General features: G+C 49.0%; 2 protein-coding genes across 8 annotated transcripts in view; both read left to right on the top strand.

Annotated features, from left to right (window-relative positions):
• The window catches only part of AKAP8L (A-kinase anchoring protein 8 like), a 30692-nt gene extending 23182 nt beyond the window's left edge, over nt 1-7510 (top strand). For 3 of the 6 annotated variants that reach the window (XM_043467134.1, XM_043467133.1, XM_043467132.1), the window contains 2 exons: nt 6946-7041; nt 7131-7510. In XM_043467134.1, coding sequence (XP_043323069.1) covers nt 6946-7041; nt 7131-7442 — 408 coding nt within the window. In that variant the 3' untranslated portion in view covers nt 7443-7510. Of the gene's footprint in view, nt 1-6945; nt 7042-7130 lie in introns of those variants that run through there. The other 3 variants (XR_006269134.1, XR_006269136.1, XR_006269135.1) reach the window with 2 other exon arrangements.
• Nucleotides 7511-7659: 149 nt separating this feature from the next.
• Nucleotides 7660-25416, top strand: AKAP8 (A-kinase anchoring protein 8). Of its 2 annotated transcripts, none has more exons than XM_043467130.1 (14): nt 7660-7918; nt 10550-10588; nt 12023-12055; nt 12550-12826; nt 13278-13761; nt 14345-14474; nt 14716-14762; nt 15956-15989; nt 17828-17915; nt 19716-19857; nt 20215-20308; nt 20752-20882; nt 22022-22117; nt 23760-25416. In XM_043467130.1, the coding sequence occupies exons 1-14, from the start codon at nt 7900-7902 to the stop codon at nt 24195-24197; spliced, it is 2052 nt and encodes a 683-aa protein (XP_043323065.1). In that variant the 5' UTR covers nt 7660-7899; the 3' UTR covers nt 24198-25416. The 2 variants fall into 2 exon arrangements, with proteins under 2 accessions (XP_043323065.1, XP_043323066.1); XM_043467131.1 differs by lacking the exon at nt 7660-7918 and adding an exon at nt 7971-8613.
• Nucleotides 25417-25693: the final 277 nt, after the last annotated feature.

Genomic DNA, 25693 nt, shown 5'->3' with positions numbered 1-25693 from the left:
AGGTGGATTCTTTACCACTTTGCCACCTGGGAAGTATATCTACTTTCCTTTTAATTGCTTTTCTCCACACCCTCCATTGTTTTGAGAGAGCCCTTAGTTTTGAACTCCCCACATTCTTAAAAAAGGAGTTCCTTTGGGAAGAGATTTGACAGCTCATTGTTTAAAGGTCTGCCTTTCCCTCAAAACTCCTGAGTCCAGGCTTCAGAGCTGGGAGTGGCGACAAGACTGTCTGACTCTGCTGCTTTAGAAGAGAAGGGTTTGGGACTTCCCTGGTGGTGCAAAGACTCAGTGCTCCCAGTGCAGGGAGCTCAGGTTCAAACTCTTGTGGGGAATTAGATGCCACATGCCTCAACTAAAGATCCTGCATGCTACAAATAAGACCTAGTGTAGCCAAATAAATATATTAAAAAAAAAAAAAAAAAGGAGAGAAGCAGTGTGGAGGCAGCTGTAGCCTCTGGTCAACTTGGTTTGGTTTGCCTGTCTAGGCGTGGGACCTCTGCCTTATGAACAAGCCAGGGTTAGAGCAATGCATGGTGTTAAACTTCATTCCATGAGTGGGGCTTGATAGGAGGGAGCCCCCACCTCTCACCTGAGTTTGCCCAGAACTTAGCAGCAGGCAGTTAGGGGGCACGGTGAGAAATGTTTACAGTCCTGCTTCTGGGAATATACATCCCTCAATGGTGATAATGGAGTAGAGAGGGAGGCCTTTTTTTTGTTATTGCTGTTGTTTTTAATTATTATATATTGGCTGCGCTGGGTCTTCGTTGAGGTACAGGGCCTCTTCATTGCTGGTCACGGGCTTTCTATAGTTGGGAAGAGCAGAGCCTGTTCTCTTAGTTGCGGTGCGTGGGCTTCTCATTGCACAGGCTTCTCTTGTGAATCACAGGCTCTAGGGCACATGCTCTTACTTTCCCTGTGGCATTTGGGATTTTAGTTCCCAGACCAGGGATCCAACCCATGTCTCCTGCCTTGGCAGGTGAATTAACCACTGGACCACCAGGGAATTCCTTTAGGAAGTCTTTATAACCTTAATTCCAAAAATCTGGTAGGATAATAATGAGATGAAACTATAGTTTATTGAAGAATAAAAGTGCTAAATAAAATTGTGTTGTCAAGGATGTGAAGCAAATGAAACTTTTATCCATTGATGTGGTGGTTGGTGGTTTAGTTGCTTAGTCATATACAACACTTTCCTGACCCCACGAACTGTAGCACACTAGCTTTTCTGTCCATGGGATTCTCCGGGCCAGAATATTGGAGTGGGTTGTCATTTCCTTCTCTAGGGGATCTTCCTGACCCAGGGATCGAACCCGCATCTCCTGCATTGCAGGTATATTCTTTACCACTGAGCCACCAGGGATTCCCAAAATATTCCTAATTATCAATCTAGTGGTGATTCAAATATGTAACGCACTGTAAGTAAAATTTGTTTCTGGAATATAAGGATGATTCAATAAGAAATTAGCAACATTATCAGTATAAAGTCCTGGAAATGAAAACTGTTTATATGCAAATAGTGTGACTATATTCCTAGAAAAGCTGATGATTTCAGCTAAAAAAAAAATGTTCTTAGAATTAATAGAATTTACTAAGGGGTTGAAAGGATAAGTGTGAAAATTGCTCAGTAGTGTCCAACTTTTTGCAACCCCATGGAGGGTTCAGTTCAGTTCGGTCGCTGAGCCGTGTCCGACTCTGCGACCCCATGAATCGCAGCACACCAGGCCTCCCTGTCCATCACAAACTCCAGGAGTTTACCCAAACACATGTCCATCGAGTCGGTGATGCCATCCAGCCATCTCATCCTCTGTCGTCCCCTTCTCCTCCTGCCCCCAATCCCTCCCAGCATCAAGATCTTTTCCAATGAGTCCGCTCTTCTCATGAGGTGGCCAAAGTATTGGAGTTTCAGCTTCAGCATCAGTCCTTCCAATGAGCATCCAGGACTGATCGCCTTTAGGATGGACTGGCTGGATCTCCTTGCAGTCCAAGGGACTCTCAAGAGTCTTCTCCAACACCACAGTTCAAAAGCATCAATTCTTCGGCACTCAGCTTTCTTCACAGTCCAACTCTCACATCCATACATGACCACTGGAAAAACCATAGCTTTGACTAGATGGACTTTTGTTGGCAAAGTAATGTCTCTGCTTTTTAATATGCTATCTAGGTTGGTCATAACTTTCCTTCCAAGGAGTAAGTGTCTTTTAATTTCATGGCTGCAGTCACCATCTGCAGTGATTTTGGAGCCCCAAAAAATAAAGTCTGACACTGTTTACCCATCTATTTCCCACGAAATGATGGGACCAGATGCCATGATCTTAGTTTTCTGAATGTTGAGCTTTAAGCCAACTTTTTCACTTTCCTCTTTCACTTTCATCAAGAGGCTTTTTAGTTCCTCTTCACTTTTTGCCATAAGGGTGGTGTCATCTGCATATCTGAGGTTATTGATATTTCTCCCGGCAATCTTGATTCCAGCTTGTGCTTCCTCCAGCCCAGCCTTTCTCATGATGTACTCTGCATATAATAAGTTAAATAAGCAGGGTGACAATATACAGCCTTGACGTACTCCTTTTCCTATTTGGAACCAGTCTGTCGTTCCATGTCCAGTTCTAACTGTTGCTTCCTGACCTGCATACAGGTTTCTCAAGGGGCAGGTCAGGTGGTCTGGTATTCCCATCTCTTTCAGAATTTTTCACAGTTTATTGTGATCCACACAGTCGAAGGCTTTGGCATAGTCAATAAAGCAGAAATATATGTTTTTCTGGAACTCTCTTGCTTTTTTGGTGATCGAGCGAATGTTGGCAATTTGATCTCTGGTTCCTCTGCCTTTTCTAAAACCAGCTTGAACGTCTGGAAGTTCACGGTTCACGTATTGCTGAAGCCTGGCTTGGAGAATTTTGAGCTTTACAAGCATGTCAGATGAATGCAATTGAGCATTCTTTGGGATTGCTTTTCTTTGGGATTGGAATGAAAACTGACCTTTTCCAGTCCTGTGGCCACTGCTGAGTTTTCCAAATTTGCTGGCATGGAGGGTTAGGACATACCAAAAGTAGGCTTCCCTGATAGCTCACTTGGTAAAAAAATCCACCTGCATTGCAGGAGACCTGGGTTTGATTCCGGGGGTCGGGAATCTCTGCTGGAGAAGGGATAGGTTACCCACTCCAGTATTCTTGGGCTTCCCTTGTGGCTCAGCTGGTAAAGAATCTGCCTGCAGTGCGGGAAACCTGGGTTCAATTCTGGGGTTGGGAAGATCTGCTGGAAAAGGGATAGGTTACCCACTTTAGTATTCTGGCCTGGAGAATTCCATGGACTGTATAGTCCATGGGGTTGCAAAGAGTCACAACTGAGCGACTTTCACTTTCAAAGTAGTAGTAGTTTTTATCCATTCTAATAGTAATAACCAATTAGAAACATAAATGAGGAAACATCTATTCACAGTAACCACAAAATGTGTGAAATAACTAGGAATGTAAAGAAGAAAGGTATGGGATCTTAAATTCAAGGGTATGAAACAAGCAAGACCTCAGTGAATGGAAGGAAGTACCAAGTTCTTAGATGAGAGATTTAATAGCAAAATAAAACAAAAACCAGTTCCTCCCATATTACTATTGACAGAGTTAAGTCTAATAGCCAGGAAAATTATACAACAGTCAGTGAGTACAGGGACTTGGTGTAACAGATATATAACTCATGTAGAGTCACTGTAATTGAAAACAAATGATACTGGCATAGTGATTTAAAAAAAAAGTGGAATAAAAATAAAAAAGAGTGGAGCTAGAATAGAGTCTAATGAAATATCCCTCTATGCTTTGTTTTTGGAACTCAGTATTATAGTCAGTTGCAGATCCCTTATCAGAAACCGGGATGTTTTTTAAAATAATTTTTGGATTACAGAACAGCTACATGATAGGATTGCCAACATCCCCAGCAGAATCTGGGAAAGCGCCTTGCAGTTAAACCATTGATAATTCTTCAAGTGACTTGTTTAGGTAGGATAAATAAAGATGGTATAAAAATATGTCAGCTCATAATTTGCACCAAATGAATTTTAGGAGAAAAACCTTTTGGATTTCAGATTTGCAGATGAGGGACGTCTGTAGACCTCCATGTCAATTTGATGGGGGGAAATAATGATTTATCTTACACATTTCTGGAAAGGAAAGTTGGACTCCTACCTCATACCGTATATTAAATTCTCAAGATCTTAAATGTGGGGAAAAAAGAACAACATTTTGAAGACTGTTCACCTTGACATTAAAGGAAGCCTTCCTGAACAAGCTAGGAAACCAAGAGACCGTGGAAGAGATGACTTCATAGAAATCCGGACAGACAGCCCAGTGTGCATATCGGATTCGCTGGTGGGCAGGGCAGTGCCACGGGAGGCAGCATACATTCTTTTCTCTCACCCTACAGGAAAAACATTCAACAGTGGTAAACATCTAATGCTGATGGAGAGCGGGGACAAGTACATGGTCTTAGTACAGGTGGAAGAAGCACAGCCTACAGTGTTTTTGCAGAGTACTCAGGCACTGTCACTTTAGGGAACCTGTTCAGTAGGATTAAAAGCACTAGCATGGAAGTATTTAAGTTTATCCTTAATTTGGTTATCACAGCAAAAATCTGAAAACACTAAGTTTGCTCAGTTGGGAGACAATCTGGTGTGTCTGTCTGCACCTAGAGGGAGAAAGATAGTGTGTCAGTGAGTAAGATGTAGTAGTATCCTAATTGTGCATCTTTTTTTTTCCATTCATAAAATTTTTATTCCACATTATACTTGGATTATTCATAAAAATATCATAAGATATTAAACAAAGCCATCATCTCAAGTTATTTCCATGTTAACTATTTTTTTTTAACAGCACATGCATGTTAGGCAAGTATATTTTTAAAAAAAATCACAAAAGCAAAAACCCTAAAATTTAAACATGAGATTTTTGTTTTATTGCTGTGCTTGATATACATGAAGTAATATATATCAAGCAATTCACTTTTATTGCATCTTTGTATATTTGTTCTTGAGTTACCTGAATACAAAGAATATGAGTGTAGCAAAAGTAACGAAAGCAAACAGCTGGTGACTTTACAAATAATGGAATGTGACACGTTTCTGCCCTTAGAGAAAATTGAGTCACAGCTAAAGGAACACTTCTGTAGCTGTAGTCAACGGTGTGCACATTGAGAGTGCCGTATTCCACAGATAACACATGATTTAACATATAATATCCACGGGATATCCATTTCTACTACAGCCTTGTAAGTGCTCCAGAGTTTAAAGTACCCGCAACTACACCTGTGATTAGAACCAGTTATCCCTTTTATTCCCCATTAGGGGAAACCAGTATGTAGACAGTTTTTTTTTTGTGCATCTTTAACTTGTTTCATTTTGAGCATACATGAGGACTATTTTGCCCAAGTAAAAAGAAAAAAAAAAGATGAAGGTGGGGAAAGGGAATAGAAACAGACAAGTGATATTCTGAAATGCGATGTAAAGAGTTGGCTAGGGTTGAGTAGAAGTCCTGAAGGTTAGCTTCCCCACCCCTCCAAAAATAGCTTTACTTTTTTTTTTTTTCCTGTTTATGGCTTTATAGTTGGGTTATCATTACTTGCCTTAATGATGGAAGTGAGAGTTGCCTTCACTCACCACGGAGAAAATCATGTAGCATTTTGGTGTAAATCCTCCCAGACACTGGCATGCTCCGCACTCTGTCCTGTCACACACCTTAGGCCAGGGGAGAGAGAAGCCCTGTTTTAAGACTGCATGGTGTTCTTCTGAATGTCTGGCTTATGTAACCACTTTTCCACTGAAGAACACTAAGGTGCTTTCCAATTTTTCACCTCTGCAACCAGTGTGCTTGCATGTTCCCAATTTTAAACTTAGGCTAGACTCCAGGGAGGAATTGCTGAGAAAAATTTTTACTTTTGATTATTGTTCAGTCGCTGAGTCATGTCCAACTCTTTGCGACCTCATGGACTGCAGCATGCTAGGCTTCCCTGTCCTTGACTTCCCTGGAGTTGCGCAGACTCATGTCCATTGAGTCGGTGATGCCATCCAACCATCTCATCCTCTGTCGCCCTCAATCTTTCACAGCATCAGGATCTTTTCCAGTGAGTTCTATCAAAATGATTTTTCAGAAAATAAACACTTGAGCCTTTCACCAAGAGCGTAACTGTCTCTTTTCAACCTTTACATTTTGAGGGTGTAATTCTTTATCTTGGGAATCCTATGGATTCAAAGGATGTATATCACTTAAGGGCTTCCCTGGTGGCTCAGATCATAAAGAATCTGCCTGCAATGTGGGAGACCTGGTTTCAGTCCCTGGGTGGGGAAGATCCCCTGGAGAAGGGAGGGAATGGCAACCCATTCCAGTATTCTTATCTGGAGAATCCCATAGACAGAGGAGCCTGACGGGGCTACAGTCCATGGGGTCGCAAAGAGTCGGACACGACTGAGCAACTAACACTTTCATATCACTTAAACATACTGTTTGATATTCTTTTCCTGCTTTTATATCCTCCCTGTTTATCCTGTAGAGTTGTGTGTGTTTTAGGGCAGTTGCCCTCTTGTTAGGAGTTGCACATTTGGTTTTTAGTAGGTTTGTTCACTGCTTATAAATTTTTATGTAAGCAAGTCAGATCGCTGCAGTACAGCTGTAAAGACATAAGACTTTAATCAGTTACAATTAACTATGGCGTGGAAAGATGGGACATTTGAGGAAAGATCAAATCGGGTCCTGGCTCCATGCTTGTAGAGTGAACCCACGCTTGTACTCAAGGGTCCACTTACAGACCTAACGCAGTCTGGTTGTAGTCATTGGCAGTGCTGGGTCCCGAGGTGGAGGTGGAGAGGTGTGCGGGTGAGTGTGGGCTCTACCCGACCCGGCGGTGTGAGGGTGGGGGGCTCCTTTGGAATGCGTGGGTCAGCCTCTGCAGCCCTGCCTGCCTTGCCCGCAGCTCATGATGGAGCAGTCTAAGAAGTCCTCGCTCATGGTGGCTCGCAGCATCCTAAACAACAAGCTAATCAGTAAGAAGCTGGAGCGCTATCTGAAGGTGAGGTGCACGCCCCTGGCACACCGGCCCAGTCCCCAGCCGCAACCCCGCGGGTTCTCCCGTTCTTCATGTCGCGCCCCTCTCTGCAGGGTGAGAACCCTTTCACTGACAGCCCAGAGGAGGAGAAGGAACAAGAGGAGGCCGAGGGAGGTGCCCTTGATGAGGGGGCGCTGGTCGAAGCGGCCGGGGTCGCGGTGGGTGCAGAGGGCGCGCCGGCGCAGCCCCCAGTGCCTCCAGAGCCAGTACCCGGGACCGCGTCCCCACCCCCGCCCCCGCCCCCGGAGGAGGACGAGGAGGCCGTGCCCCTACTGGGCGGGGCGCTGGAGCGCCAGATCCGAGGCATCCCGGGCCTCGACGTGGAGGCTGACGACGAAGAGGAGGGAGGAGGGGGCGCTCCATGACTCGGGGTGGGCGGGGCCCGCGTGGCAGAGGCTGGAAGCAGAGTCTAATAAAAGTTCTTCCCATCCCACCTCGTCGTCGTCTTTTTCCTGTGTGCTGCACCGTCCGCCTGGGCGGGTATCCAGGCCTCACCGCTGGGCTGTGTGTGTCTGCAGGTGGGACCTGGGGCGGTTGGGTTGCGCCTGCGCATTGGCGACGAGAAGAAGGGATACGCCTGCGAGCGGTGAGGCTCAGCGGCCAGGAGCAAAACTAGCAAGCTACGAACACCGACCCGGAACAACCGGAAGGCCAGCCGGGGTGATAAAGGAGGGCCCGCCGTGAACTACGGCCAATGGTATCGCGTAGCAGGGGTGACGTATGTTCCTGGTCTACCAGTAGAGGACCGCGGGAAGTGCGTTGAGCGCATGCGTCCTGTGGTAGCCTAGAAAAAGGAGCTGCTTGGCGGGCGGAGCTGAAGACATGGATCAGGGCTACGGAGGTTGGTGTGGGCGACTGCGGGGTGGGGCGGGAAGGTGGTGTCGGGGCACAGTTCGGACGCCATGCAGGGGGCCGTGGGCCGGAGACCACCCGAGCACGGTTACCGCAGTTCGGGCTTGCGGAGAGGCGGCCGGGGCGCGCGCGCGCAGCTCATTGGACCTTGGCTCTGTCGTTCCCGGGGCGCTGCGTGCGGATTGGCCGACGGGGCCTGAGGACGTTGGCCGGGTTCGGCGGGCCGACCATGGGGCGGACTTCGGGGGGCGCTTCAGGCAGTCGGGGCCGTTCAAGTTTTTCAGCCCCGGCTGGGTCGGCCGGGCCCTGCCGAACCCCGCCGCTCTGCAGGCCCGGTGTCCCTTTTGGAAGACGCCACAAAATGGCGGCGCCGGGGTGGGGGCGGAGCTATGGCGGGAGCTCGTGGGGCGCGGGGTCTGCGGCCTGGGACCGAGACGGGACCGCTGCCTCTTCCCGGGCTGTCGTGCCTGTCTGGGAACCTGCGGGGTTGGCTGGGGCCTCCGTGCGGCACAGGAGGCCTGGGGCGCTGGTCCCGAAGGCCGTGTGGGCGGCGCTGGGTCGGACCCCTTGCCGCCAGCCAGGCGGTGCAGAGCAGCGGGGCCTAGTGCAGCCTCTGCAGTGGTCAACCTCACTGGGCGCCTGTCGCGGACCTGGCTCCTGCAGATCTGGGACAAGACACTGAGGGTCAGATGCGGGGTACCTTCTTGATCAAAGCCTGGAAACCCGATGTGCTCTAGGGTCGTGACAGACTGGTGGTTCTCCTAAACATTGTCCTCTGTGGTGGCCTGGAGACGCCAGAGGGGCTGTGTGAGGGGGAAAGAGCCCTTTACCCACTTGGGTTTCAGGGCCTGCGGCAGGACGGCTCTCGGGCGACTTGCTCTGTCTCTGGAATCTGAGCCTCCTGGGAGGTCTTTGCTGCGTGGTGGAAGCCGCGTTTGCTTGCAGGCAATAGTTGGAATATGCAGGACTGGGCTTGACCGCGCGGATCTCCATCCGGGCTTATGAGGTTCAGACTCTGGCGGTCAGATCTTGGCTGCCGCAGGGAAGGCGCGTGTTTTGAAAGGTGGCAGCGTTAGTAGGAGGCCAGCAGCAGAAATTGCAGAGAAGCAGAAAGGTCCTGGTGTGCTTCGGTGGCTCCAGGATCGTTGAGTGGTTCAACCTGGTTCTCCGGTCTTTTCTGCAGTCTGACTGGATTTCACCATTCTTTGCCTGCCTCCCTAACCAGATTTTTCAGCTAGTAGTAATCCTGCCTTACCTGTGCTCTTAGCTTAGAGGAATTACACCCTGCTCCCCTTCCTACCTAAAACCTTTTCAGACTCGGTTTAGGTGCAGCGGCCTCCCAGAATCCTTCTGTAGCTTTTCCACCTAGAGTTATTTCCTAAGACTTGAGGTTTAGGAGTTGCTCATTGGCCATCGGAGGCACCTCAATCTGGGTCTAGGTCCTCCTCTTCATGCTCCTCAAGGTGTTCTTGGGCAAGTGACTTATCCTCTGGAGCCCCTATGTACAACAGAGTAGACAGTACTTATTTCAAGGGTCGCGAGGTTATGTGAAGGGCTTAAGCTGCTTAGTTAGACTACTGCCACAGAGTTGGGTTAGTTGCCGTTAGAATCACTACTCTGCTTTGCTGCAAAGACGTGGAAAGCTGTGTGATGGGAGATAACCTTCAGCAGAGTGACTTCAGTTCAAGTCCTGTAACATCTGAGGCTTAGCTTCCTAGCTCCCTCTGAATGGCATTCTGGGATCAGCAGCTGAGTGTCAGTCCCGTGTCTGCATACAGTAGGCATTCATCTAACGGTTTGGATTGTCTTGGTAGGAACATTCGTGCTCAATCGCTAAGTCATGTCCAGCTCTTGGAACCCCATGAACTGCCGTCCACCGACTTTCCAGACAAGAGTACTGGAATGAGTTGCCATTTCATCCTCCAGTCCTGGTAGGAGAGACGGGGATGTATTTGAGAGAGAGGCGGCTTTGCAGAGGTGAAGTCATTTGACAGGTGTGAATGGTTGCCTATGCCCAGCTCAGTGCCAGGCTGGAGACACAGATGAAGAGGGACCAGATAGATGCTGTCATGGGAGTGTCGAGGGGCAGGGGGAGCCACCACAGACAGGAATGCCATCTGATGCCTTAGGACCAGGCTGAAGCCCTGGGACTTAAAGGCCCAGGGGAGCACAGGAGAGTTCAGAGTCAAAAGAAGCAGGGCTTACAGAGGCACAGCTGTTGTCTCCAGATAATCAGTTTGTTCCCAGTCATGAGGTTGTTATGGCTGCTTGAGGGGGCTGGCGGTGGAGACTCTGTCCTAATGGCATGTGAGCTGGTAGCTAGTCCTGTGTCTTCCTCAGTTGTGGGTTGATGCTTAGGTCCAGGGCCCTCAGCAGGCGATGGACCAGACTTGCCTGGAAGCCCCCCCCCCGTCCCTGCTTTTTCCTGCTTTGACCTAAGGCAGGTGGAGTGTGATAATGCAAAAGCCAGCTGTGGGATGACTTTAGGGGGACATTGTTGTGGTTGTGCTGCCTTTTTGTAAGGCTGGCACTCATCTCCTTCAAGGAGATTCCTTTATGCTCCTCAGAAGCACTTGTTCTCTGGTGTGACAAATATGACTGTAACTCAATATGTTCACAGGTTATGGGGCATGGAGTGCTGGACCTACCAACACCCAGGGTAAGTGGGACCTGCTTGTCAGGGAGGCTTGGGCTACCCCCCCCCCCAACCCCCAGCACTAGCATGAACATAGCTGGAACCAGGAAGCCTTTTTTGTAAAGGACCAGATAGTAAATTTTTTGACTTTGCAGGCTACGTGATCTCTGTAGTGCAGAAGCCACCATAGACAGTTTATATACAAGTAGGTAGGACTGTGTGCCAATAATGTTTACAGAAAGACACTGAAATTTGCATATCATGTAATTTCCATTATGTCATCGGGCAGTCTTTATTTTAATAATTTGTGTTCTTCTAAAGTAAATAGTCGAGGGTATGACCAAAGATTTTTATAAATAACAGACTTTTCAGTAGTTTTAGACTTATGGGCTTGATCAGATAGTACATAGAACTTCATATGCACACCCACAGCCTATCTTTGACCCAGGCACAATTCCTTTTCTTATTGTAGTTAGAATGTGTTATAAGCCAGTGTTAATACATTGTATGGTCTATAGTCTACATTAGTTTTTACTCTGTTACACAGTTTTGTGGATTTTGACAGATATAAAAATGTGTCTTTTGTCAGAACTTGTATGTTATGAAGTATTATCTCAACTTTTTTTGTTTGTTTCCCAACTGTTTAAAAACATAAAACCCATTCTTAGCTTGTGGGCCTACAAAAACAGGGCTGTGGACTAGATTTGGCCCCCCATTCATGGATCTTGCTCAGGAGTTCCATCATGGTGCTGAGTGTGTTTGAAGAACTAGAATGTGCTCTCTGGTGGGCGAGGTTTTCTGCTTTTTGCCAGCATTTGTTCCAGGGGATTGGTTGAAGGTTTCCTTTGTTTTCTGAGCCTGGAACTTGGCCCTTGCACCACCGGCAGCAGGGTCGCTTTTGAGTCCCCTTTCCACCCATCACCTAGTTTCCCAGCGGGAGGCCTTCTGTGTTATTCAGGCACATGATGTCCCCTGCTCAGTTGAGCCGGGGACATGATTTTCCACCAGTGCACTCCGTGCTGTTGGCGGTGCCTTAGATCTGGTGCCTGGTGAAAACTGGCACTTTAGAATGACTCTGCCTGGGGACCTGGCCTGGGCAGCCTCTTCGCTGCTGGCTCACGCTGGACGAGCTTCCTGGAAAAAGACCGTGGTGTCCTTTCTGTTGCCCCGGTGGACGGCTTCCTTAGGAGAGATGCCCTGGTTATGCCTAGCTGAGCATTTCTGTAGGAAATGAGTTCTACAGCTAGTGGACCCCACCTTTCCTGATCTCAGTGGGCTACCAAGGGTGCCTCCTTGTAGCAATGACCTAGCCACCCCCAGCTCTGGCCCTGTGGATAGTGGGGTGAGGTGATGACTGTCCTTCGGTGTCTAGGCTGGGGTGGGGGTGAGGAATTATGTCTTAGATGCCTTCGTTTTGTAAACACAAATCTTGTATGTTTTCGTTTCTTCTAATCTAAGGTACATATGGAACTGGTGTGGCCAGTTGGCAAGGTAGGCCCTTCTAGGGGTCTGTGGGTGGGTGAGTAGGCCTCTGACTAGCTACCTAGAGGGGCTGGGGTGCAGGGACCCCCATCTCCCACCCTTGGTGTGCTCATGGTTGTCCTGAAGGCTCAGCAGACTGGGTCTGAGACATGGGGGAGGGCTGGGGGCAGGCCTCCGAGGGAGCTTGCTGGAGGTGGGGGGCAGGGAGGGTTGCTCTTCGGTGGGTCCATCAGTCTTCCAACTGCCAGCTCCTGGGCTCCCTGGCTTTGGATGAGAAGCAAGTCTTATGATTCGGGATAGAAAACCCACTGCTCAGAGTTGAGGCTGTGCCCTCCGGCCGCCTGTTGGCAGGTGACGTGTGGAGTGCTGGGGCAGTGGCAGCAGCCCTGGGCCCAGGACCCTCTTCCTTCTCCACAGGTGGGGGTGCTCCTTGCCTGACTTGTCCTCCAGGGACTGGTCTTGTAGCTGCTAAGATCTGACTTAGCTCTTCCTCCCTCCATCAGGTTATGAAAACTACAATTATTATGGTGCCCAGAACACCAGCGTCACCGCGGGAGCAACTTACAACTACGGCCCAGCCTCATGGGAGGCCACCAAGGCCAGCGACGGCCTGGCGCCTGGGGGCCCTGCCATGCACATGGCTTCTTACGGCCCAGAACCATGCACTGACAGTTCTGACTCCCTCATCGCCAAGATCAACCAGCGTTTGGACATGATGTCCAAGGAAGGAGGAAGGGGCGGGAGCAGCAGCGGTGGGGAGGGCATGCAGGACCGGGAGAGGTGATTACAGACCTGAGCCCTTCCCGGGGGTCTCGCGTGCCCCGCCTTGTATAGAGGGAGTGGGCACCTGCTCATCCTGGGAGGGCTCTTCCCCAGCTCCCCCCTCAGTGTGGGGCGGATAAGCTGAGCCTTTGTTGGGGCAGAGGTATTTGGTAGGACTTGCTGGCTTCCTGGGTGGTGGGCCTTAGGGCATGCCTGTTAGCTCAACTGTGTGAGACCCCTTACTTCTGCATCAGGCACCCAGCATCCTCTCCCCGTTCCTGTGGCCAGGGTTTCACTCCCCTTGTTCAGTGGTGTTTCAGAGGGATTTGGCCTGTTTTACTCTGTGACCGTCTCAGAGGGGTGCCTGGCGGTTTGGTTTTGCTGCTCTGGACGAAGGGTGCGCTTTGCAGGAGGCGTCGAGGTTGTGCCTGGACAGTGTGGTGATGGACGGCCTGTGCTTTCTTTGCAGCTCCTTTCGCTTCCAGCCGTTTGAGTCCTACGATTCCAGGCCTTGCCTGCCTGAGCACAATCCCTACCGCCCCAGCTACGGCTACGACTATGACTTTGACCTGGGACCCGACCGCAATGGTGGCTTTGGTGGTCAGTACAGTGACTGCCGGGACCCAGCCCGTGAGCGGGGCGCCCTCGATGGCTTCATGCGGGGCCGCGGCCAGGGCCGCTTCCAGGACCGGAGCAACCCCAGCACGTTTATGCGCGGCGACCCCTTCATGCCACCTGCAGCCTCCTCTGAGCCTCTTTCTACTCCGTGGACAGAGATGAACTATGTGGGTGGGCGGGGCCTTGGCGGCCCCTCCCCCGGCAGGCCCCCGCCTTCCCTCTTCTCCCAGTCCATGGCCCCTGACTTTGGCATGATGGGCATGCAGGGGGCAGGTGGTTATGACAACCCTGTGCCCTATGGATGTGGCCGGTCACAGACCCGGATCAGAGATCAGGTAAGCCTTTGCTAAGTTCTAACCTGCCTTGTTTGCGTTTCTTTTTTTTTTTTTTGCATTTCTTTTTATATGTTCATCTTTAAAGTATCTTAGAGATCTTACGAGACCTTATGTCACTCTGTAAAAGTGCAGTTCAGCGTCTAGTGAAAACGTACAGAATTGTGCAACCTTCACTCTTCACTACTATATAATTAAGAGTGTTTCCATCATCCCAGGAAGAAACCTGTTATTAGCAGTCATTTCCTCTTCTCTCCCCCAACCCATGGCAACAGCTAATCTAGCTTTTGTCTCTCTAGATGTCCTTCTGGACATTTCATACGAATGCAGTCATGTAATATGTGGCCTTTTGTGTCCGGCTTCTTTCACGCAGCATAAAGTTTTTGTGTTTTGGCGGGGGGGGGGGGGGGGGGGGGGGGGGGGGTGAGGGTGGCAGAGGTTCCAGCCGTGGTGTCTTCCTTTGCTTTCTGAAAGACCTTTTCTGCCCTTGTTCTCTGACCTTACAACCCCTTTGCTGTTCATTGCTCTGGGGACAAATGGGGACCATCAGAGTAAGCAATACATGGGAGTGTGCTTCTGGTTGTAGCCTCGGCGGAGAGGGTTCAATCGCTGTGGCCCAGAAAGCTTGGGCAGGAAACGGAAGCAGCTGCAGATTTATGACGAGCCTGACACCAAACAAGCTCGAGCTGACAGCGAAGGAGAATTTTCTGAAAACGGTATGCCCTGGGGCCAGGAGGCCAGGGTGGGTATTGGATGGGTCAGTTGCACGTTTGGTGCTGTGCCTGCCTGTCTGGACAGCGCACACAGGGGAACTCAAGGACGCATCACTCGCACTCCCCCAGTCCCACTGTAGTCAGGGTGAGCACAGTCACTCTGGACAGTGAGTCTGGGAAGTGAAAACAGGAAGTGAGCCCGCTGCCATGGGGCTGACTTTCTTTTTTCTTTTGTGTTTGGTAGATGATGGAGCTGGTGACTTCCGGTCAGGAGATGAAGAATTCAGGGGTGTAAGTTCGCCTTTACCGATCAACCTCCAGTGTCTCTAGTGTGGGATTTCTTCCTTTAGCGTCTTCCTCACAGAGAGGCAGGAACAGCTGCTGTGGTAGATTCAGCTCCACCTCATGAGTTGATTTAATAATCAGACTTGCAGCTTGATTTCTGAGAGTTTTCCACTTGAAACAATCCTTGTTTTCCTGAAAACATTCCCAGCCCTCTCTCCAGCCGTTCCTAGGTCCTCCCAGTGATGTGCCTGGCTGCCACATGGTAACTGCAGTGGCCATGTAGACTGAGGCTTTCAAATAGACACTGAAGACTCCTTGCTACCAGCTCTGTGCTGGTGCTGAGTTGCATCCCACAGATAGGCTGTGGGTGTTCCGAGGACAAAACGAGCTGTCCTTCAGCTCTTGAAACCAGTCATGGGAGATGGGTGTCGGAGGCTGGCTCTTAGCCAGGGCCAGGCACAAGCACCTGGGGTGCAAGCCTTTGCCGCCTCCTGCAAACTCTGATCCAAGTCTGGGGCAGGACCTGGAAATCTGGGCGTATGAAGCTTCATCCAGGGGCTTCTGATGGTCAGATGCGGTTGGGGGAGGGGAGGAAGGCCCTGGGTACCGTGACTTTTCCGCTCTTCTGATTGTCTTGCTTGTCCCCTGTCTAGGTTGTTCAGATCTTGAGTCTGGAAATTTCTGTATACCTGCTGATAGATCTGTATATATCAGCTTGAGATCTAAGGAATGGGTTCAGTTACATGAGTTTTTATCTATACCTGACTTGTTATAACCTTTGGTCGATGTAAACAAGTAGCTGGGAAATGTCATAAATCTCATTTTCAGTAAAGAGTGCTAGGGCTAGCTCTTTCTACAAATCGGGGTTTCTTGACATTGTTGATGGATGAACTTTTGGTACTCCCACGCGCAGAACTGTGCATTTGCCAGGGGTAGTTCTCTAGCTTTAGAAAGAACCGAAAGCTGGTGTGCCTATAATTAAAAAAAAGCAAGTTAGTTGTTAGCACAAAACTTGGGAAGGCAAGCAGGACTAGTGACAGGACACTCAGGCTCCATCCCATGGCCGTGGGACTTGTCCTGATATGTTGTGGCTGTGTTCCTGGTGGCAGAGTGACCACCAGGTGGTGGCAGGGAGCTTGGCTGGTTGTGGAGAGTTCTAGAAATTCCACCTCACAGTGTGACTTTGTGCCCTTTTTCAGGAGGACGAATTCTTTGACTCCGGGAGGCAGAGAGGTAGGCATCACCCAGCATCCCTTTGAGCTTTCTTATGTCTGCCCAGGTGCCCTGTACTCACTGCCTAACGCCCAACTCAGCTGGGCTTCTGAGCCAGGTTGGAGGAGGGGCTGGAGGCTCAGGGCGGAAGAGGGGCTGTGACTGCCAGGTGGGCCTTGGCCTTGCCACTTGCTCCCAGGCTTTGCTGTGGTGTTTGCAGCAACACTTGCTGGAAATAGGTCTGTTTGCCTCACTCAGTGCAGGCCCTGGAGGCAGGGGGACTCATCTCTGGGTGTCTGCAATAGCTCGAAGTGGTAGGGAAGACAGAGTCTCAGAAATGCAAGAGGGAAAAGAAAAGGCGCCCTCCAGCCTGTCTTCTCTGTTTCCCCTTTGGCCAGTGCAGGTCCATGTCCTGTTTTCTCCTGGGCTTCATTCTGTCCACAGTTCCCTTGCTTGCCAGGCCAGGGCCATGCTTTCGGCCTCTGTGGTGGGGACACTGGCACAGTGTGGGGCAGAGATCAGATGCCTGCCTGGGAGGGGTGCAGGGGGTGGGGGAGCCTGGATCCTCCTGAGGCAGTCACTGCTCAGCAGGTCCCAGCAGTTCCAGTGTGAGAGACTTGAGTCTCAAATAAGTGGCAAGAACAGAGCAACGTTAAGCCCTTTAGGAGGGGCATGGAGAGGCAGCCACTTGTTTCTTTTCCTGTTCCCATGGGTATGTCCATAGCTGGTTTCCCACAGGCTGCTCCCATAAATTATGAAGGCCCTGACTTAGATGCTCCTTCTCTTACATGTTCAGGTTTAGCCAACCCTCTGAGGTCCTCCTGCCCTGTATATTGAAGCAATTACATCCATAGCATGGGACCACACAGAGCATTTAGCGGCTCGTGCAGCGGGGTAAATGCTAAAGCAAAGGTGACATGTTTATTGCGCACAGGTCCTGCTGCCTACCCGGGATGACTTTGCTATTAAACAGCAGTAATAGTTTCAGGCAGTGACCTCTTGCCAAAAATCCCACACGCCCTTTTGAGAGGCTTCTGAGCAGCGCACGCCGGTCGCCATCTTCGTGGGACAGTCTCGTGACTGGCATCAGGGGTAGGGGTTACAGTTCAGATGCTTATCCAACCTTGTTTCAGCGTCCGGCCCTGGCCCGGGCTGCACCTCTGGGCTGCACGGCTCTCCCCGGAGCGCCTGCGCTGGCCCCGTGGGATGGACGGAGGACCCTTGGTCTCTTCCCATTTCTGTTTCTGGGACAGCTTCCTGCACATCGCTGGGAGAGCCAGAGAGCGATGGTTCTTGTGAGTGGGAGGTAGGGTCCGGGCCACCAGGGACTGTCAGACCTGCTGAGGCCCTAGTTCAGAGGAGGCCAACAGGACAGTTGTCATGGTCCACCTGCAGGTGGGACGGAGGGCGGTAGAGTGGCTGGCTTTATTCTCTGAGGCCTTCCAGCTGCTGCCTCTATCTGGGAAGAATTGCTTCTCTGTCTCCTTAAGTGACATTGGGAGAAGACCCAATGGTAGGGTGCTGGATTGGAAAAGCAAGATAGGGAAGGACAGAGCAGGTGGGCCGTAGTGTGAGTGGGGTGGGCGGGCCGTGTCCCTGGCCCATCCCAACCTTATCAGGCCCTGGGGGGGGAGTGACGTGACTCCCCTGGGAACTGCTGAGGGTTCTCATCAAAGGCCCACTCCTTTCGGGAGCCTTTGACAGCCCCTTGCTGCCTCAGGGTGTCCTGACCCTGCCGTGCGTGGAGGGCGCAGCAGGGCATGGGGTATGGTGGCACAGCTGTGGCCCCCGGCAAGGCTCTGGTGCTCGGCACCTCTACAGGCGCCTCAGAGTGTCTGGAACGGAGTTCCCTGTTGCAGGAGAGAAGGACGACGAGGACGATGAAGTGAAGAAGAGAAGGGAAAAGCAGAGGAGGAGAGACAGGATGCGAGACCGAGCAGCTGACAGGTGAGGAGGCTGATGAGGTGGGCGCTGTCGAGGCTCTCCTGAGCTCATCTGTCTTCACTCTGTAGTGTGGGGGGCGAGGGGCCTGGTCACCTCATTTCCACCCCCCCGCCCCCAGGGCCTGATAAGGTTGGGACGAGCCGGGGACATGGCCTGCCCTCCCCACTCACACTACGGCCCACCTGCTCTCTGTGTCCTTCCCTATCTTGCTTTTCCAATCCAGCACCCTACCGTCTGACTGCGGGTGTGTGTCAGGAAAGCCTTGTCAGGTCGGTAGGGGGCAAAACTTGGGAAACATACTGAGTCTTATCCTTGCTGGTGTTGCTTGCCCTCCTGCAGGCCTGTGAGGAGTTCCCTTGTCTCTTGGCTGTCATCCCGGACAGGTGAAGTGCATTTAGCCAAGCTGCCGAGGTGTTTTGGGCGCCTTGTCCATATAAATCCAAACTTCTTGTGGAGTTTGACATGTATAGATGCTAGCTGCAAGATTTAGAAGCAGCAGTGCAAACCCCAGAGGGCACTGGTGTGAGCACACTGCGCCTCTCCTCGTAAACCACCGGAGTACACGGTTGAGGCGGCCTTGGTCAAGCTGGCTACTTCCCCGTGCGCAGGTTCTCCTGAAGACTTGAGAGGAAGTCCTTGCCCTTAAGGCTCAAGTGGGGATAATGGTTTTCCTGTGCAAGTAACACTTAGCAAAAGAGCAAACAGTAGAGGCTGGAAAGCGGGGTTGGAGGAATTCCAGGTATTACAGAATTCACTGAAATCTTATCTTTAAAAAGATGAATAAAAATGACGGTTATTCTAGATCTGTTTTCATGCCACATGGGAACTGAGATTACTCTTTTAAAGGAATCTTTAGACTGCCCTGGGCTTCCCTTGTGGCTCAGCTGGTAAAGAATCCACCCACAGTACAGGAGACCTTGGTTCGATCCCTGGGTTGGGAAGATCCCTTGGAGAGGGAAAGACTACTCACTCCAGTATTCTGACCTGGAGAATTCCATGGACAGTCCATGGGGTCACAAATAGTCAGACACGACTGAGCGACCTTCACTTAGACTGCCCTAGTGACTGACAAGCCTCAAAAAAATTGGAGACGTTGTCACAGGGGAGGTCAAGATGCAGCAGGGAAGCGGGAACCCTGTATTTCTTTGGTGGCTTCCTGACAGTTGTGCACACAGGGCCCAGGAGATTTCCTCTTCACTCCTCTTTCGGGGGTATCTGCAAAGGCAAGGGTGTCTTGTGGCACTTGTCCAGCAGAACTCTGATTTGGCAGAGGAGGATTCCTGAGTGCCACAGGGCCTCTGCTGTTAGATCCCACGAGGAGCAGAGCTGAGGAAAGCAATACCCTGCTCTGGGAACCTCAGTTTTCATCCTTAGGTATGATGTTGAGTGGGAGGTAGGGTCCGGACTCAAGGACTTCCGTTGAGTCCCATTGGAGAACTAAGATCATGTGAGTTTTGAATTTTGTGAGATCATCAGGAATTCTGTGGTACTAAATGGGGTCAGTTGTCTTATATCTTCCAAGTGGCTTCAGAAAGAAACATCTGAGAAGCTATGGAGTTGGGTTCTAGGCCCCCAGAGCAGTGGGCTAGAGACTTAGGGAATCCACAGTTCTGAAAAGTCTCCACCTCTTTGGGCCAAAAAGAGTGGTATGGTAGTAAAGTGCTACAGGAATCATTTTCCTGAAATACTTGCAAGGTTCTACTCTGATTCTTAATATGGGGAAGCTTGGAGTAACTGTTACTCTGACGCAGAGATGAGCTGGTTATCTGCATCACTGCTTTTCTTTTTGTCTTCCTTCTCCAGGATTCAGTTTGCCTGTTCCGTGTGCAAGTTCCGTAGCTTTGAAGATGAAGAAATCCAGAAGCATTTGCAAAGCAAATTTCACAAAGAGACACTGCGCTTTATAAGTACCAAGCTGCCTGATAAGACGGTGGAATTCCTCCAGGTAAATCACACTTAGCCTCCATCATGGCGTGTCCCAGTGATCCTACAGGTGTTGGATCACCCACAGAGAAGGGAAGCCTAAACTAGGCCAAGACTTCTTTTTCCAGAATAGCAGTGTGCAGGTCCCTGAGGCAGAAGGACAGTGAGAGCTCCGCTCATTGTAGTTCGCACTAATTCTGCCCATGGAGCTGCTCTGATGGCTGTCTTCCCACCCTGAGAGCAGCTGAGATAAGGCTGTCACCACCCACCGTGGGCTTGGCAGCCACCCTTGGTGAGCTGCCTCTGGTGCAGTTGAAAAAATACCCATGTGCGCCATCCCTCCCCTCATTTCATTTGGTGCATCTCCCAACCTCTCTAGGAATACATTATAAACAGAAATAAGAAAATTGAGAAGCGGCGTCAGGAACTAATGGAGAAGGAAAGTACAAAACCAAAACCAGATCCTTTCAAAGGTGAGTTACGATCTGAGGTTGGGGGTGGGTGTTAGTCCAGATCACAAACCCCAGGTCAGGGTGGTTGAAAATGTGACAAAGTAAAGACAAATGGAAGGGGCGTTTAGCAGGGGAAGGAAACCTTCGTGTGTGGCCTAATGTAGATGACAGCTCTACAGGGAGCTTATTGGGGTGCTATTTAAGCACTCTGATGTTTTTCCTCCTTAGTTTGAAGAGAAGGGACCGAAGGATGAGCAAAGTTAAAAATAAAGTTCCCAGGTGTGCAGGCTGTGTGTTCTGTCTCCACGCACCTGCTGGGAGGGCAGGTGATGCGTGTCTCAGATTCTGTCCTAACTGAATTCTCAGGGCCATGGGGAGAAAATGTGAGCCCTGATGGGGAGTGAGTGAGAGGGAAGCATCACTTGGATGCCGACCCAAGTCCTACAACACTGGGGTGTTAACAGGGATTGGCCAGGAGCACTTCTTCAAGAAAATAGAGGCTGCCCACTGCCTGGCTTGTGACATGCTGATCCCGGCGCAGCCCCAGCTCCTCCAGCGGCACCTGCACTCTGTCGACCACAATCACAACCGCCGGGTGAGTGCCCCCCGGCGTGGGGTGTGCAAGCAGTCCCGGCTGCCCATGTGCGGGGCTCAGCACTTGTGTGTCTCATGTGGAAGCTAACATGTTTAGGGGCTTTTGCCATATTCCATCAAGTCCATCATTTCATGAAGTCATTGTAACATGCACCCCAGTTTCTATTAAAATGTGAGGCAAATGTGTTGCTTAAGATTGACTAAACACAGTAGCTGGGAATTTTCCCGGGTTGAGAATATTCCCTGTAAGTCACATTGAGTGTGAAAAACTGGATTTCTTACAAGCCTAGGCTGAGGGCCACTCAGAGCAGAATGGTTTGGAGGACTCAGGATCAGGGATTGGTTTGATCCTTACTAGCTGATGGGGCCTGAGGCTAAATGCCAAAGTATTGGCAGGTTTGTTTTTTTTTTTTAATAAAGGGTCAAACTGTAAATATTTTTAGCTTCGCAAGCCATCAGGTCTCTGCCTTAACTTGTTAATCCTCAAGTCTCAAGTCTGTGGCTGATGGGCAGAAACAGCCACAGGCCTTAAGTAAAGGAATGGGTGTGGCCGCATCTGGCCTGCAGGCTCTAGCTTGCCAAGCCCTGCTTTAGCATCTCTGTGGTTAGTTTACCTGACTACCAGATTGGAGGTACCTGCCTGCCCATCTCCTGGTATTACTAAAGACCAGGCAAAAACCCCTGTACAAACAAGGGATTATCATCTGAATGTGTTAAGCTCTAAAACAGTCAAATGTTTGCAGCATTCAGACTTCTGCTATAGAATTTACTTGTAGAGTCAGTATAACTCAGAAAAATGAAAAGAAAAAGCTTGCCCTTTTCCCCTACTGAGTCCACGTAGCTTCTGATCTGTAAATGTTTTTATTTCATCCTTGCTTGTACACGTGGTACAAGTGGTGTGCCTGCGCTTTTTAAGGTCTCGGACTTATCCCCACTCTTTCACAGACTCAGTTCTGATTCTTCTGAGGTGCTTGCTTGCTTTCATTGTTGGAGTCCAGCACTTGGGGACTTGCCATACTGAAGAGAGGTTTTAGTTGCATAGGATGAATCTCAGAACAAGTCAGTGTACCCAGGCTGGTTTATTCTCTTGCTCCTCTGTGCACACCGTTTTAAAAAACTCATGTTTGATTCCCTTTGTAGTTGGCTGCTGAACAGTTCAAGAAAACAAGTCTCCATGTGGCTAAGAGTGTTTTGAACAACAGACATATAGTGAAGATGCTGGAAAAATACCTCAAGGTTTGTGCTTCAGAGTCTAACAGATGGGAAAAGCTTTGGAAATGGAGGATGAACTAACTCTCTGGATTTGGAATTCTATCCAAAGTGCAGTATTTAGCATTTCTGAGTCTTTTGAAGAATTGAGAGATGTTGGAATGTATTGGGCTTGGAGATTCCACAGTTGTGCATTCCCTGAGACTTACTGCTTGCCTGGGAACTCTGGGGACATGGTCCTGCTTGATTAATCTGTGCAATGGTGCTGACTATCACCATGAGAAAACCAGACTGTCTCTCCATCAAATAGCAATCAAAACGATGGTGAAATGCTTACAACAAAACAAAAAACTGAAGTAGATGATAATTCTCCATGTAGATGCTAAAACATGTTTTTGCTGGCAGAGACAACCAACAATAAGATGGGGAACAAGGGAGAAGGAAGAGCTAGCGGTGCCATAGTATCAGGAGCAGAGTAATCAAAAAAAATCCCAAGGAGGATACCCTGGAGAGGAGTCTGGTTGGAAGAGTCTCTGGTTCCTCCTTCAGAAGCCCATTTTGCTAAGTGCTCAGACCCATGACTTCAACATTTGGGGTTGGCAGTTAAAATTCAGCATAACCTGACTAGGACGTGTTTGCCCTCCTCTCAGTTATTAATTGCTTCAATATTTGAAGATTCATTTCAGCCATAAAGGGATGGAATTTAAATAACCAGTGTAAGAAACATGACTGATGAGGGTTTTCCCTTGTGGCTTAGACAGACCTAAAGTTTCTGGAGTCAGCTGTTAGCTGAAGCTTCTAAACACGTGGTTTTGTTTTGGCCCTACCTCACAGCTTGTGGAATCTCAGTTCCCTGACCAGGGACTGAATCCAGGCCGTGACAGCGAAAGCTCAGAATCCTAAGCATGAGGCCGCCAGGGAACTCCCTACACACCATTATTTTTTTGGTATGTGGGATCTTAGTTTCCCCAACCAGGGATCGAACGCACGTCCCCTGTAGTGGAAGCTGGGAGTCTTAACCACTGGACTGCCAGGAAAGTCCTAAACACTGTGTTTTAAAACATTTTCTGATCTGCTAGTGATACTGTTTAGGAAGTTTCATTTTCTTCACTGTAAAATAGGGGTAACCTTCATGCCAGGGCTGTGTGCTTAAATGAAACTTTAGAAAGAGCCTTGGGACTTTTCCTGGTGGTCCAGTGGTGAAGAATTTGCCTTCCAATGCAAGAGATGCTAGTTTGATCCCAGGTCAGAGAACTAAGATCCTACATGCCACGTGGCCAAAAAAACAAAATACAAAAGAGAAGTGGTATTGTATTAGATTCATAAAGACTTTAAAAATGGTCCACATTTTAAAAAAAAGCCTGAACTTCTGTTAAAATGAGGTTTTGGGGTGTTTTTTTTTTTAATTGGATTAAGAATATCTATGCCTTTTTAAACCTTTCCTCATCATTATATGCTTGAATAACAAGTGCAAAATAGTACTCATAAAGCTTTTCTGAGATGTCTTTTCTGAGTACCTGTAGGATTGACTCACTTGATGTGATTTAAAATGTTTCTCTTGTTGCCTCTGCCCATCATGAAAACATGAACTCCCAGCAGCCTGAGCTTCAGTCTCTCATTTGGACAGTTCTTTAGACTGCACTAACCTGAATTTCCTCTTCTTGGCCAGGGTGAAGACCCTTTCACCAGTGAAGCTGGTGATGCAGAAATAGAAGGAGATGAGAATTTAGGAGGTGAGGATAAGGAAGAGACACCTGAGGAGGTAGCGGCCCAGGTCTTAGCTGAGGTGATTACGGCAGCAGTGAGGGCAGTAGATGGGGAAGAAGCACCTGCTCCAGAAAGTGGTGAAATGCTGGCCAAACGGGACGACCCTGCGGACACAGCTGAGGCCGCTAGTGGTCCCCACCCCGAGGCAGAGACCCCCTGCGGAATGGCACCTGAGAAGGGCAACACTGAAGCAGAAGCCGGAGGTGAAGCTGCTGAGGCTGGAGTTGCAGCGGAAGCCATGGCAGCGCAGTCAGAAAGCACCGTGACGGTCACGGCTGCTGCAGAAGCCACAGCGGGACAGACTGACGCAGAGTCCAGAGATGCTGTTCCCACAGAATGAGCCTCCTTTCCCTGTTTCAAGGGATCTGTTATATAATGCATTATTCCTGTCCTTTGGTTTGTAAGTAGTACTAGGGTATGTGATACTGGAATATTATTTTGGTGAAGAGACTCAGCCATTTCCTTCAGAAAAGTGTACCTCACAGGCTTGTCTCACAGAGTCGTGTGGCTTTCTGCCTTGGTGTGAAGGCTGCAAAAGTTGTACATTCCCCCAAGTGGCTGTGACATCGCTCTTTACACTGTAGTTGGAATAATAAAAGTTGGATAATTAGACTTTGCTGATACTTTGCTTGTTAAATACAGCCACTGGCTGAATGCACCCCTTTTTATTATTTTTTGGTCTGGGAGCAGTTCAATACTAGGATGTATATTGCTTTATAAAGCTTTTATTGTTTTTTTTATAGAGTTTCAAGAATTTACTTTGGCTTCGGTTTTTGATCTCTGCTTTTGTGGTACACTGTGTGGTATGTGGTCCTCCTTCACAAGAGGTAGCAGAATCTTGTTCAAATGTGATTTGATTCTGTCACATCAGTGAATTCTCAAAGGCCTGAAGAATCTTACACGTGAACCACTGGAAGCACACATACTTACCCTCAAGAATGAGGATATTTTGCCTGGGGCATTGTTTCCCAAACTTTAGTCCTTGGTGAATCACCTTTGTCATGTTTTACCTCATTTATGTCCCACCTCTGCATTACTTCAGGGTTTCTTGTTTTTCTTTAAATTGAGTTACTTTTACTTAAATATATTTAAAAAGAAAATTTGATGTCTTGTGAATGGAAAATCAATATAAATTGCCATAGGCAGAGATACCTATCTGGAAGATGAATAAACATTTTATTTTAAATAAATATTCCTTTGGAAGTTTCTGAATCTGTGAGAAAGAAAAGCGAGCATGTGTTAAGGTTCATAAGCAACAGTTACACTTTCCTGTAATCAGAAGGACTGGACGATAACCGCCCTTTTGAAGTGATCCTGCTGGGTCTGTTTTCCTGTAAACCTTTGAACTGTCACACTTAGGAAGGCATTGGCTAGTGGGAAATTATTAGAAAAGAGGTGGTAGAAAAGAGTGCATCTGTTATATACCAGGTGCTGATTCATGACAAAACTTAGGTATGTGCACTGCTCTCAAGGAGCCTTACTAGAGATGTGAGATGAGTATTTATGAAAAAGTCAAGTGGTCGAACTAAGAACAAATAAACTGCTTAGTAAGCAAGAAACTGTGCCTCTGAATCTTTTCTACTCATCATTCCTTAATACTGCATTTGTTTTGTTGCTCAGTCGCTAAGTTGTGTCCGACTTTCCAACCCTAGGGAATACAGCATGCCAGGCTCCCCTGTCCATCACCCAGAGTTTGCTCAGATTCATGTCCATTGAATTGGCAATGTTATCTCATCCTCTTCCAGCCCCTACTTTTGCCTTTAATCTTTCCAGGATCAGGGTCTTTTCCAATGAGTCAGCTCTTCACATCAGGTGGCCAAAGTATTGGAGCTTCAG

Source organism: Cervus canadensis, chromosome 4 (genome assembly GCF_019320065.1).
Source record: "Cervus canadensis isolate Bull #8, Minnesota chromosome 4, ASM1932006v1, whole genome shotgun sequence".
NCBI lineage: Eukaryota > Metazoa > Chordata > Mammalia > Artiodactyla > Cervidae > Cervus > Cervus canadensis.
This window is presented reverse-complemented; position numbering and strand designations above follow the sequence as displayed.